At 43.6% G+C, this 11,704-nt stretch overlaps 1 protein-coding gene across 3 annotated transcripts in view; it reads left to right on the forward strand.

The window, feature by feature from the left end:
* LOC110497740 (sodium/potassium/calcium exchanger 4) overlaps positions 1 to 11,704 on the forward strand; it is a 59,672-nt gene that overhangs the window by 43,674 nt on the left and 4,294 nt on the right. The window contains exons 3-14 of one of the 3 annotated variants that reach the window (XM_021574066.3): positions 2,394 to 2,470; positions 3,175 to 3,249; positions 3,409 to 3,493; positions 3,917 to 4,020; positions 6,379 to 6,453; positions 7,225 to 7,250; positions 7,371 to 7,424; positions 7,677 to 7,768; positions 10,061 to 10,230; positions 10,861 to 11,017; positions 11,187 to 11,353; positions 11,643 to 11,704. The exon at positions 11,643 to 11,704 is cut by the window's right edge and continues 53 nt beyond it. In XM_021574066.3, coding sequence (XP_021429741.2) covers positions 2,394 to 2,470; positions 3,175 to 3,249; positions 3,409 to 3,493; positions 3,917 to 4,020; positions 6,379 to 6,453; positions 7,225 to 7,250; positions 7,371 to 7,424; positions 7,677 to 7,768; positions 10,061 to 10,230; positions 10,861 to 11,017; positions 11,187 to 11,353; positions 11,643 to 11,704 — 1,144 coding nt within the window. Of the gene's footprint in view, positions 1 to 2,393; positions 2,471 to 3,174; positions 3,250 to 3,408; positions 3,494 to 3,916; positions 4,021 to 6,378; positions 6,454 to 7,224; positions 7,251 to 7,370; positions 7,425 to 7,676; positions 7,835 to 10,060; positions 10,231 to 10,860; positions 11,018 to 11,186; positions 11,354 to 11,642 lie in introns of all 3 variants that reach the window. The other 2 variants (XM_036954716.2, XM_036954717.2) reach the window with 2 other exon arrangements.

Consider the following 11,704-nt stretch of genomic DNA (forward strand, 5'->3'; position numbering starts at 1 on the left):
ACCGCATCGATTATATGCAACGCAGGACACGCTAGATAAACTAGTAATATCATCAACCATGTGTAGTTAACTAGTGATTATGATTGATTGTTTTTTATAAGATAAGTTTAATGCTAGCTAGCAACTTACCTTGGCTTAACTGTAAGGTTGCAAGATTGAATCCCCGAGCTGACAAGGTAAAAATCTGTCATTCTGCCCCTGAACAAGGCAGTTAACCCACCGTTCCTAGGCCGTCATTGAAAATAAGAATGTGTTCTTAACTGACTTGCCTAGTTAAATAAAGGATAAATAAAGGTGTAAAAAAAAACAAACAGCCAAATCAGTGTCCAAAAATACAGATTTCCGATTGTTATGAAAACTTGAAATATGCCCTAATTAATCGGCCATTTCGATTAATCGGTCGACCTCTAATGACAATGCCACCAGCCATACTGCTCATTCTGTGCGTGATTTCATGCAGGACAGGAATGTAGGTGTTCTGCCATGACCAGCACAGAGCCCGGATCTCAAACCCATTGAGCACGTCTGGGACCTGTTGGATCGGAGGATGAGGGTTAGGGCCATTCCCCCCAGAAATGTCAGAGAACTTGCCGGTGCCTTGGTGGAAGAGTGGGGTAACATCTCACAGCAAGAACTGGCAAATCTGGTGCAGTCCATGAGGAGGAGATGCACTGCAAAACTTAATGGAGCTGGTGGCCACACCGGATACTGACTGTTACTTTTGATTTTTGACCCCCCCCCCCCCCCCCCTTTGTTCAGGGACACATGTCTGTGGAACTTGTTCAGTTTATGTCTCAGTTGTTGAATTTGGTTATGTTCATACAAATATTTACACATGTTAAGTTTGCTGAAAATAAACGCAGTTGACAGTGAGAGGACGTTTCTTTTTTTGCTGAGTTCACATGCAGACACAGCATCATACAAAGGCTGGAATGTGATACTCCTGGTACTGGATATGACTGAAAAATAATCTCCAAGACATTCATACCTGAACTGCACCTTTATTTGCCAAGGTAGAGTACATGATCAGTGAATATATTACATGTACAGGCCACAATGTGGGGATCTCATCATGGTAATAACTACATGGTTACGACTTGCATCCTTGGCACAAAGTTATATTATATTCTACTCAATCCATGGTCATTAATGTCATTCAGACTGTTTTGAAGTTGATACAACTGGCTATGATAGCTGAGGTTCATAGCTAGGTTGTGAACTAATATGTATACTAAACGTTTGGGTCCATACACAGATCTGCTAGACAGCTAGCTACACATCCATAGGCAGACAGGGATTTTAATCATCCACTGCACAATAAGCAAGAGCATAGCTAGGTACGTTATTTCATCTATCACCATTGCATGGCAAATATCAGCAAGGCAAGCTTACAAAATTGTACATTCAATTTGCAGTAAATGTTTTAGCTAGATTCTTTACATCCACTGTTTCACAAGACGACAGCCTGGTTTGCTGGTTGTTTCAGGAGTCCCTAAAACATTAAACAACCAGAATTACAATTTCAGACTCATGCCGCAACATCCATAAAGCATAAAGCTAGCTTGCTAAATCGCAATTTTCATAAAACGGCATCATGTGCTAGCGTATCATGCCCGTTAGGTTCTCTGGCAGGCTATTCCAGAGGATGGGGGCATAGTAACTAAAGGCTGTCTCTCTCTCCTTGGTCCTAAACGTTGGGATAGTTAAAAGGCCTGTGCCAGAGGACCTGAGGGACCTACTGGTTACGTAACTAAAAAGCATGTCTGACATGTATTGGGGTGCATAAACATGGATTGATTTAAAAACCAATAAAATAATCTTAAAATGTATTCTAAAACTCACAGGCAAGCCAGTGCAGACACTTAAAACCGGTGTAATGTGTTCTCTCCGTCTGGTCTTGGTCAATACCCGTGCTGCAGCATTCTGTATGTTTGACCAATGGCTTTCTCGGGTGGACCAGACAGGAGAGAATTACAGTAGTCAAGCCTGCTTGTAATAAAAGCATTGATGCGTCTCTCTGTATCAGCCGGAGAGAGAAATGGCCGCAACTTGGCAATGTTCCTCAGGTGGTAAAAAGCTATTTTGGTCACATTCCTAATGTGTGATTCAAAGAGGCAGGACCTTCAGACTCTTCTCGCTCTTTGAGGCAGGAGATTGAGTGTGATCAAAGCACAAATATCGTTGGATAACTCTATAAAGTCTCAAAATGCCTGATTCAGACCTGTTGCAGACAAAATAGCCCTACAATTTTTTACATTAAGTTGATTACTTGTTGTTGTTTTTCAGATCCATTTTATGCCCAAGTTATTTATTCAGTATTTATTTATTGTTTCGCTATTTGTGGTGTTGTAAGACCAACCCATGACTTTGGAGATGTCTTTGTTTTCTTTCAGCCATCAATGAGTTCCCTGAGGATGTCTTCACCACCTACCAGCGCACCAGAGGAGCTGTCCTGCTGCACATATTTGCGGTAGGAGATTGATGTGTGTGTGTGTGTGTGTGTGTGTGTGTTTAACACCATGTGGTTCAGTAAATAAGGCGTGTGTCGTTGACTGTGTGTGTATGTGCATATATGCGTGCATGTTTCTAGCTTACATATGTGTCCATCCGTGCGCACATGTCTTTACAAAAAGATGACCCTGCTGGGATTTACTGGTCCGTAGGCACTACTAGGCAGTATGTTATCTTCAGTCCTGTCGTCTTCATCTGGGATAGAAGTGGTGCGGCTCTGTGATGGACCTTTTTTTTTAATGGTCTGTGTCATTGTTTGTGACCTGTTATCTTCCTGTCCGGTGATGTCCTGGGAAGTGCTGTGAACAACATGGGTTGGTTTGTACCCAGCCCCAGCGCCCTCTGGGCAGAGCCTGTCGTCGCTTCCTTACACAACAAAAGGCACATCAAACATGCAGCCTCAGTTGACTCTTCTTTTTCTTTGGGGGGGAAAGACAACTTTCTGAGGGCAGGATAGAGAATAGCAGGATGTGTGTACAGTTGCTGACGTAATTGTGTCTATTCTAACTCAGTGATGTTGTATAGTAGTGTTCACTGTGCACAGCACAATTTCCTCTTTAACCCTCTCCACTCTTCTCTCATCTCTATTTTTTCTTGTTCTACCTCTCTGTCTATCTCGCTCCCTTTTCTACCCCCCTATCTCTCTCTCTCTTGCTCTCTCAGGCCCTCTACATGTTTCTGGCCTTGGCCATCGTCTGTGATGACTACTTTGTGACGTCATTGGAGAAGATCTGTGAGGTGGGTGAATTGAGCTCTCAATAGCAATCTCCTCTAGGCCATCAACCTCCTTCCTCTCCCTACGTTATTGACGTGTCAATGTGATGTGTTTGTGTGTCGATATTTGATGCATGAGGCTTCAGTGTGAGATTGTGCTTCCTCTCTCGGTGTGTCTGTCAGAAACTGGACCTAAGTGAAGATGTGGCAGGAGCTACTTTCATGGCTGCTGGCAGCTCAGCACCAGAGCTGTTCGCTTCAATTATAGGTGAGATGGGCTCATACTCTCTCACACTAGCACACTCACAGTACATACTGTACAAGTGCAAACATGCTCACCTACAAGTAGGTGAAATGCATTCAGTAGTATGTAGATTGAATGTTCAATGCACTACGTTGGTATATAGGTTTCAGGTCAATGTTGTTAAGAGGTGATCACATTTGGGAGATAACTGCCTCTCTCTTTACCACTCTCTTAATCTCTCCTTTTCTGTCTTTCCCCCTCTCTCTCTCTCTCCTCTCCTTCTGTCTTCCCCCTCTCTCTCTCTCTCCTCTCCTTCTCTGTCTTTCCCCCTCTCTCTCTCTCTCCTCTCCTTCTCTGTCTTTCCCTCTCTCTCTCTCTCCTCCCCTTCTCTGTCTTTCCCTCTCTCTCTCTCTCCTCCCCTTCTCTCTTTCTCCTTCTTTCCTGAAGGTGTCTTCATCACTCATGGAGACGTGGGTGTTGGAACCATAGTGGGCTCAGCGGTGTTCAACATTCTATGCATCATCGGTGTGTGCGGAATCTTCGCTGGACAGGTGTGTGCGTGTGCGTGTATGTGTGTGTGTGTGTGTGGAATCTTCGCTGGACAGGTGTGTGCGTGCGTGTGTGACCCCCAGAATGGGACCATTGTGTCAATGGGGCCATTTTATGCCCCAAATAACATATTCAGTATTAGATGTATACAGGCCTGGGTTGTTCCACCAATTTGGTGCATTTTGAAAAGTGTAACTTGGTCAAATTTGTTTGGGATTTCACCTAATTGTAACACTCTGTCATAAAGAGCACATGTTCAACTTCATAAAAAAACATGTTTTCACATCTCAAGAGGTTAAATAACAAATAACAAGGTTGTTACAAGGTAACAACAAGGTTGACAGTAACAGGGTTGACAGTTTCTTCTTAAATCAGCAATGAATCCGCTTGTGATAAGTGGAATGGAAGCTTGTTGTGTACAAAAGGGATGGGCAATTGAACGCTTGCTTCACAATTATTTGATTGTTAAAACATTTCTAGCCTTTGTATCTATGGGTAACAGTGTTGATGTGTGTTACTCGACCCACTCAGTTTTCTGCCACAAAACACCAGAAAGTGGCCAAAAGGAGTAGAACCAATATATCTGCTTTTACTCTATGATTTTACTATTGGACGTTGAATGTTTCTTTTAAAAAAGATAGTGTTACCATAGTGAAACAAGAGTTCCCTTCAGATGTAAATTAACCACTAATCACCTCAAATCAACGACATAACTAAGGCTTTACAATGATAGGGAAATTTGGGGGTTAAGTGGGTTAAAATCTTCTGGAAGTTGACACAGGGTTGACGGAGGGACATGTCAAAATGTTGGCACTTTAGCCAGCCTTTTTTCATATGTGTTTATATTTTTAAAATGAAAGATGAAAGATTGATTGAGTAATCCATGTGGTCTATATTAAAGGGCACTTCATTTAATATATCAGGCTTTTAAAATGCAATATTGGTGCACAATTTCCACTTAAAATATCAAAGGGATGCAAAAGGCCCTCTTTTAGTGGAATGACCCGCCTACTGTATTACACACATTTAGTTTTGCTTCCTTTTGTGTACCAGCAGATGCCCACATGATATTTTTTTGTTGTTGCCAAACACAACATAAACTGCCAGGATTATGTCATCATGTTTTTAAGCCGTGTTTTGTCTGATAACCGCTGTGCAGCAAAAAGCCTTTACAGGTCTGGTTGCATTTAAAGTGCTGCCTGCAGCCTAAAAGACTCTCAACTGCTTTTGACAGGACAAGCGAGCACAATCCTGTCACTAGTTGTCACTACTTGTCACTAGTTTCCACAGCCACAAATTCAAAATGAGCTATATTACAAAAATGTATTTTTTTTAAACATTGCTTTTTGGCCTCAATTCAAAGTGTAGGTAGCAGATAATGGACACTAACATATATTTATGTAGTTTGGTGAGGTATATTAACTAATATACATGGGTTCTAACTAGGGCTGGGCGATATGGCCTAAAAGTAATATCTACATACAGAGGTTTGGACGATTCACGATATATATCTTGATTTTTCTAGTTTTTCTCTTATTAAGGAAATTAATAGTTGGCCAAGACATAATTCTTAATTGAATTGTCTTTATTAAAATAAAAAAAATGGACAAGGCCTCAAGGCCTATTTGTGCCAAACAAATTAACACTGCTTGCCAGGCTGTCATCATTGTATGCAAATCAAAATTGAATGAAAAAATGTATCCCTAGGAAGAATTTGCACAATAATTCATCAAATTATAAAATTCTGTCAAACAAAATATCTTCCTTTACATTGTTCTTCACAAGTTTCTGGCGAGGAACACAACCCTGTGTCACGTTGGTATGAGGGATTGAGAGACAGGCGCAGGAATACGTAATAGGGGTTTCAATTAAACCCAAATTACGGCGTGGTGTGTAAAGGCACGGGGACGAAGATTAAACAAACATGTAACAAAACAGGGTAGGAAGCCAAAACAAAAGAGCGAGGAGTACCTCGAATAAATAACACACTCGCACAATGATTATCACACGGGATAAGACCCGTAATCATCTGCGCAATCCACAATGGCACGAAAGCCAAAACACACAGCACAGGTACTCACATGCACCAACGGATAATGTAACAATAATCGAAAGCCCAATGGAAACCAAAGGGCACACTTATACAAATACTAATCAGTGGGAATAGGGGACAGGTGTGTGTAATGAAAGTTCCGGAGGGATCCGTGACACTCTCCCCCCTCTCTCGCTCTTTCTTTCTCTCTCTCCTCTCTTCTCCATCTCTCTTCCTTTTGTCTCATTCTGTCTTTCCTCTCCTCTCTTTCGCTCTCACTCTCTTTCCTTCTCTGTTCCCTTTGTCTCGGTCTCTCTCTCTCTTCCAGGTAGTATACCTGACTAAGTTTGCAGTGTTCCGTGACTCGCTCTACTACACCCTGTCTGTGTTGGCATTGATTGCAGTGAGTAACTGATCATCTCATCCCTAGTCTACTTTACATAATGAGGCCATTCAGACTGTCTACGCCACTGAGCTCATAGAGGGTTGTGGGGAGGAGATTGTTCTCGCAGCTGCTTGTGTGTGTGTGTGTGTGTGTGTGTCTGGGGTTCTCTGTAATAATGGGAACTGGGGAGCATCTCAGTTTGGAGTGCTGATCAAGGATCAGGTCCCATATGCCCGTGTAATCCTATTCATTGTGATCTAATTGGCATAACTGATCCTACGTCAGAGCTCCTACTCTGAGACACTTCATAAATACGACCTCTGTATTGAATACACGGCATACCCTTTCACACTATCATACTTTACATAATGAGGCCATTCAGAGAGCCTCTAGTGGCTTTTTAACCTTCATTTACTGCCTAGCCCACTGGGCTCACTGAGAGACAGAGACCCAGCGGGCCGATAGACAGAACATTCCTCTGCTCTGAGAGAGAGAGAGAGAGAGAGAGAGAGAGAGAGAGAGAGAGAGAGAGATAGAGAGAGAGACTCTTTAGAAACTCTAGACAGCACTTCATACTGTCATTGCTTTTAATGCAAACAGTATAGGAACTGTTCTTTGTGCTACTTTCTCATAGCCATCTGTCTGTGACAGTAACTGCACCCTTCATGCATTTCGACGACAAGTTTGTCTAAGTTTGAGTTTCTTTAGAAGAAAAGTAAAGTTGATGCTCTTTCCCCTTGAAAGTATGGACGTTAGTGTAAGAATTGTTTCCCTGTTTCATTTTCTTAGGTCATTTACGATGAGAAGATAGTGTGGTGAGTACCCTGTGTGTTTCCTTGTGTCTCAGCAGAAGGTTTGTGTGTGTATGTGTGGGTGGGTAGGTGGGTGTGTGTGTGCCTGCGGACATTCTGACTCTTCTCTGTCTGTCTCTGCAGGTGGGAGAGCTTAGTGCTAGTACTGATGTACTTTGGATACATTCTGATCATGAAGTGAGTTCCACTGGGACCTGTTCCTTCCCGCCTCTCACACACACACACACACACACACACACACACACACACACACACGCACACACACAGACACACAGACACACACACACACACACACACACACACACACACACCTGAGCACACGCTACAAATAGAACAATCCACATATTGTATATAACATAAGTTGAGTATAATGTACTGTGTATAAACTCTCAACTCTCAACTGACGATGTAAACCTTTTCTCGCATCAGATTTAACACCAGCATCCAGAACTATTTCACAGGGAAGGAAGACAAGAGCTTGGCCAATGGTAACACAGTGATCAGCAGCGAGCTGGAGGATGGTAATGCTTGTTATGACAGTTACATGTGGGATGATCCGTCCAAGCCGTTACTCTCTCCAGGTAAAGGTAACCAGACAGGCTTTATGGTCACCTCTCAGCCAACCCTCTGCCACTCTGACTGGCCTTCTAGCAGAACAACTACTCTACTGTATCTGGCTGCCCTGGCAAACCTAGAAACTACTCTGAGCTTCTACTCCTGGCTCTTCCAATCTGGTTTAACATTGTCAACAGTCCTGTCCACTATCTCCTCCACTATCTTCATTCCTCTTTGTAAACTCACAGCTCTGATATCTTCTATTTTACTCCAGTTTAGACTTTGTGTCTTTCTCTCCGAGTGGCTGATCTTCTCTCAGTGATAGAGGCTGTGCTGTATTTCAGAGTTCTCCTCTCCTGTCTAGTAGACTCAAGCTGAAATGGTGCTGCCGTGTGGCAACCCTGTCGCTACTGTAGCAAAGCCTGTCTGTTTAGCCTTACTAAACTTACCTGCCTGCTGTGACCTGGTCTGTGAGCTGGTGACATATGCTGCTGTGCTGTGTAGTGATGTGGTGTGCTATGCAGTTCTGTGTCTCGCCCTCTTCTACTGTGTCAAGTACAGTCCATTATTCCAGTCACAACATGTACATCAGTGGAGGCTGGTGGGAGGAGCTATAGGAGGACAGGCTCATTGTAATGGCTGGAATGGAATCAATGGAACTGAGTCAAACATGTGGTTTCCATACCTGTCATGTGTTTGATACCGTTCCATTCATTCCATTCCAGCCATTACAATGAGCCCGTCCTCCTATAGCTCTTCCCACCAGCCTACACTGACGTACGTATATGTGTAAGGGTGTGCGAGTTGGTGTTGGTGCGTAGCTGCGCAGGCATTTGTATGTCTGCGTGCCTGTGTGTATGATGTGTGTGTGTCCCTGTGTGTGCTTGCCTCTGTGTGAGTGTGCGTCTCTACTATACAAGTGTGTGTGAATATTGAAAGAAAAAACTGTGTCCTGGCAGTTGGCTCACTCCCCTGCACCTTGGGGGTGGTGATTTGTGAGGTTTTATTGTTTGTCACACACACACACACACGCACACACACACACACACGCACACGCACACGCACACACACTGAAGGTGTGATCCCCTCTGACAACGTCTTCAATGGGCCTTGAACTGGGCCCATTGGGGCTCACTCTGCTGCTGTCACGCCACCACTTTATTTGTACCTCCTGACATACAGTATCATTCGGGCTGGTATGTGAGTGTGTGTGTGTGTGTGTGTGTGTATGCACGTCCGTGCATTTGTGTGTTTTCATGTGTGGGTGTGAATGAGAGAGAGGGAGTTTGCTGGTCTGGCATGTGGGTGTATTAGGCATGTGTGCCAATGTGGGTACCTACCTTGTGGTTGTGTAATGCTTCTTCTGCTGCTGCCTCTGCTGCAGCAGCTGCCTCTTCTTCTTCTTCTTCTACAGCTTCTTCTTTTTCTTCATTTTCATCTTCTGCAGCTTCTTCTTTTTCTTTTTCTTCTTCTGCAGCTTCTTCTTCTTATTATTCTTCTTCTGCAGCTTCTTTTTCTGCACCTTCTTCTTCTGCTGCTGCTTCTTCTTCTTTTTCTTCTTCTGCAGCTTCTTCTTTTTCTTCTTCTTTTTTCTTCTGCTGCAGCTTCTTCTTCTGCTGCTGCTTCTTCTTCTTTTTTTTCTGCTGCAGCTTCTTCTTTTTCTTCTTATTTTTTCTTCTGCTGCAGCTTCTTCTTCTTCTGCAGCTTCTTTTTCTGCACCTTCTTCTTCTGCTGCTGCTTCTTCTTCTTTTTCTTCTTCTGCAGCTTCTTCTTTTTCTTCTTCTTTTTTTCCGCTGCAGCTTCTTCTTTTTCTTCTTCTTTTTTCTTCTGCTGCAGCTTCTTCTTCTGCACCTTCTTCTTCTGCTGCAGCTTCTTCTTCTGCAGCTTCTTCTTTTTCTTCTTCTTTTTTTTCTGCTGCAGCTTCTTCTTTTTCTTCTTCTTTTTTCTTCTTCTGCAGCTTCTTTTTCTGCACCTTCTTCTTCTGCTGCTGCTTCTTCTTCTGCACCTTCTTCTTCTGCTGCAGCTTCTTCTTCTGCAGCTTCTTCTTTTTCTTCTTCTTCTTTTTCTGCTGCTGCTTCTTCTTCTTTTTCTTCTTCTGCAGCTTCTTCTTTTTCTTCTTCTTATTTTTCTTCTGCTGCAGCTTCTTCTTATTATTTTTCTTCTGCTGCAGCTTCTTCTTCTGGTGCTTGGTGTGTAGAGTTAGTCCAAAGTTACTTTATGCATCCGTCTATGCTGTCTCACCATCTCTGTGTCTCCAGTGAAGCCCACTAAGATGTACAGTCGTGGCTCTGTGGTGATGGTGGATGAGATGATCAACTCCAGCCCTCCTAACTACAGTTTCCCAGACGCCGGCCTGCGCATCATGATCACCAACCATTTTGGCCCCAAGACACGCCTCCGCATGGCCAGCCGCCTCATCATCAATGAGGTGGGAGAGGTCACTGGGGTCAAGGGTTAGTGGTCAGAGGGTACAGGGTCAGTCAGGTGGGTCAGGCTGAGGAGCTTTGACACAGAACCCAAACATGTAGTTGTTACAGAAGGGGTTAAAGTTATTTTAAGTGACTTTTTACATTGTATAGAAGCCAGGCCAATTGGAGAGGAGCTCAGTTAGTGATTTACTTAGAAGTGTAGAATGTTTGGCCAATCGGAGATTAGAGAGAAATTACAGTGTAAGACGATATGCTTTTGTGGAAAGGCCTACTAGAGAGAAGTACAGTTTAGAATGATTTACTGTTGTAGAAAGCTAGGCCTACTAGAGAGAAGTACAGTTTAGAACGATTTACTATTGTAGAAAGCTAGGAGAGAAGTACAGTTTAGAGTGATAACTAGCCCACTTAAGTTTTGATAGGTGGCCTGCATGCTTCAGTCATACTTGCCACATCATATGATCACTGTATGTGTCTCTATTGGTCAAAATATCCTGGGGGATATTCATCAAACTTTACAAGAGATAGCCCATTAAATAGCATGTGGGCCACTAAATCACTAAATCAGGTATGTGATGTTGCTACTACCACTGAGTGTGTGTGTGCGTGTGTTTGCGTGCGTACGTGAGCAGCAACAGAGGTTGGTGCAGGCGTCTAACGGTGTGGACAACGAAACCATGGTGATCACTGATGGTAAACCTGAGACCTTGGAGAACGGCACCGTACTAGAGGACAAGACTGCAGAGGAAGAGGAGGGAGAAGCCCTGAACTCACCCTTCACCATCCCTGGTGGGTGTATGCGTGCCTGCATGCATGTATGGGTGTAATAGCTTCCATTACATTGGCTGGTACACCAATAAACTACTTTCACACCCTACTCAAACTGAACGCTAAGCCCCTTAGCGTACTTCATTGGTTGTAAGGAACATGAGCTGCTATTTCTTGTTCCCTCCACCAGGGGGCTGCATGGAGAAGGTGAAGTGGCTGATCTCCTGGCCCATCCTGTTGCTGCTCTACTTCACTGTGCCAAACTGTGCCAAGCCTCGCTGGGAACGCTTCTTCATGCTCTCCTTCTTCCTCTCCACCGTGTGGATTGCTGTCTTCTCCTACTTCATGGTCTGGATGGTGAGACACGTTGGAGATTTTTTAGAGCTTACGTGTCACTGTCGTTTTGTGACGCAAAGAAACACTGAGCAATTTGATTGTTTTCGCAACCGGAGTTGAAAAGTCCCAACTTTATAGAAATGGTCAGTGACGAGACTCCACGATAACCAATCGGGTAGGGAAGCTCTCCTCTAGTCGTTAGCAAGCTTTGACACTGTGCTGGATATACTACGAACTATGCTACCATGCGTGTTGCATGCTATTTGGAAGATTTCTGTATAATCTGTTAAATGTGTGACTGTGTGCGCAGGTCACCATAATTGGCTACACTCTGGGCATCCCTGATGTGATTATGGGCATCACCTTCCTGGC

The sequence above is a fragment of the Oncorhynchus mykiss genome, chromosome 19, assembly GCF_057628025.1.
Source record: "Oncorhynchus mykiss isolate SJ-2025 chromosome 19, ASM5762802v1, whole genome shotgun sequence".
NCBI classification, from domain to species: Eukaryota; Metazoa; Chordata; class Actinopteri; order Salmoniformes; family Salmonidae; genus Oncorhynchus; species Oncorhynchus mykiss.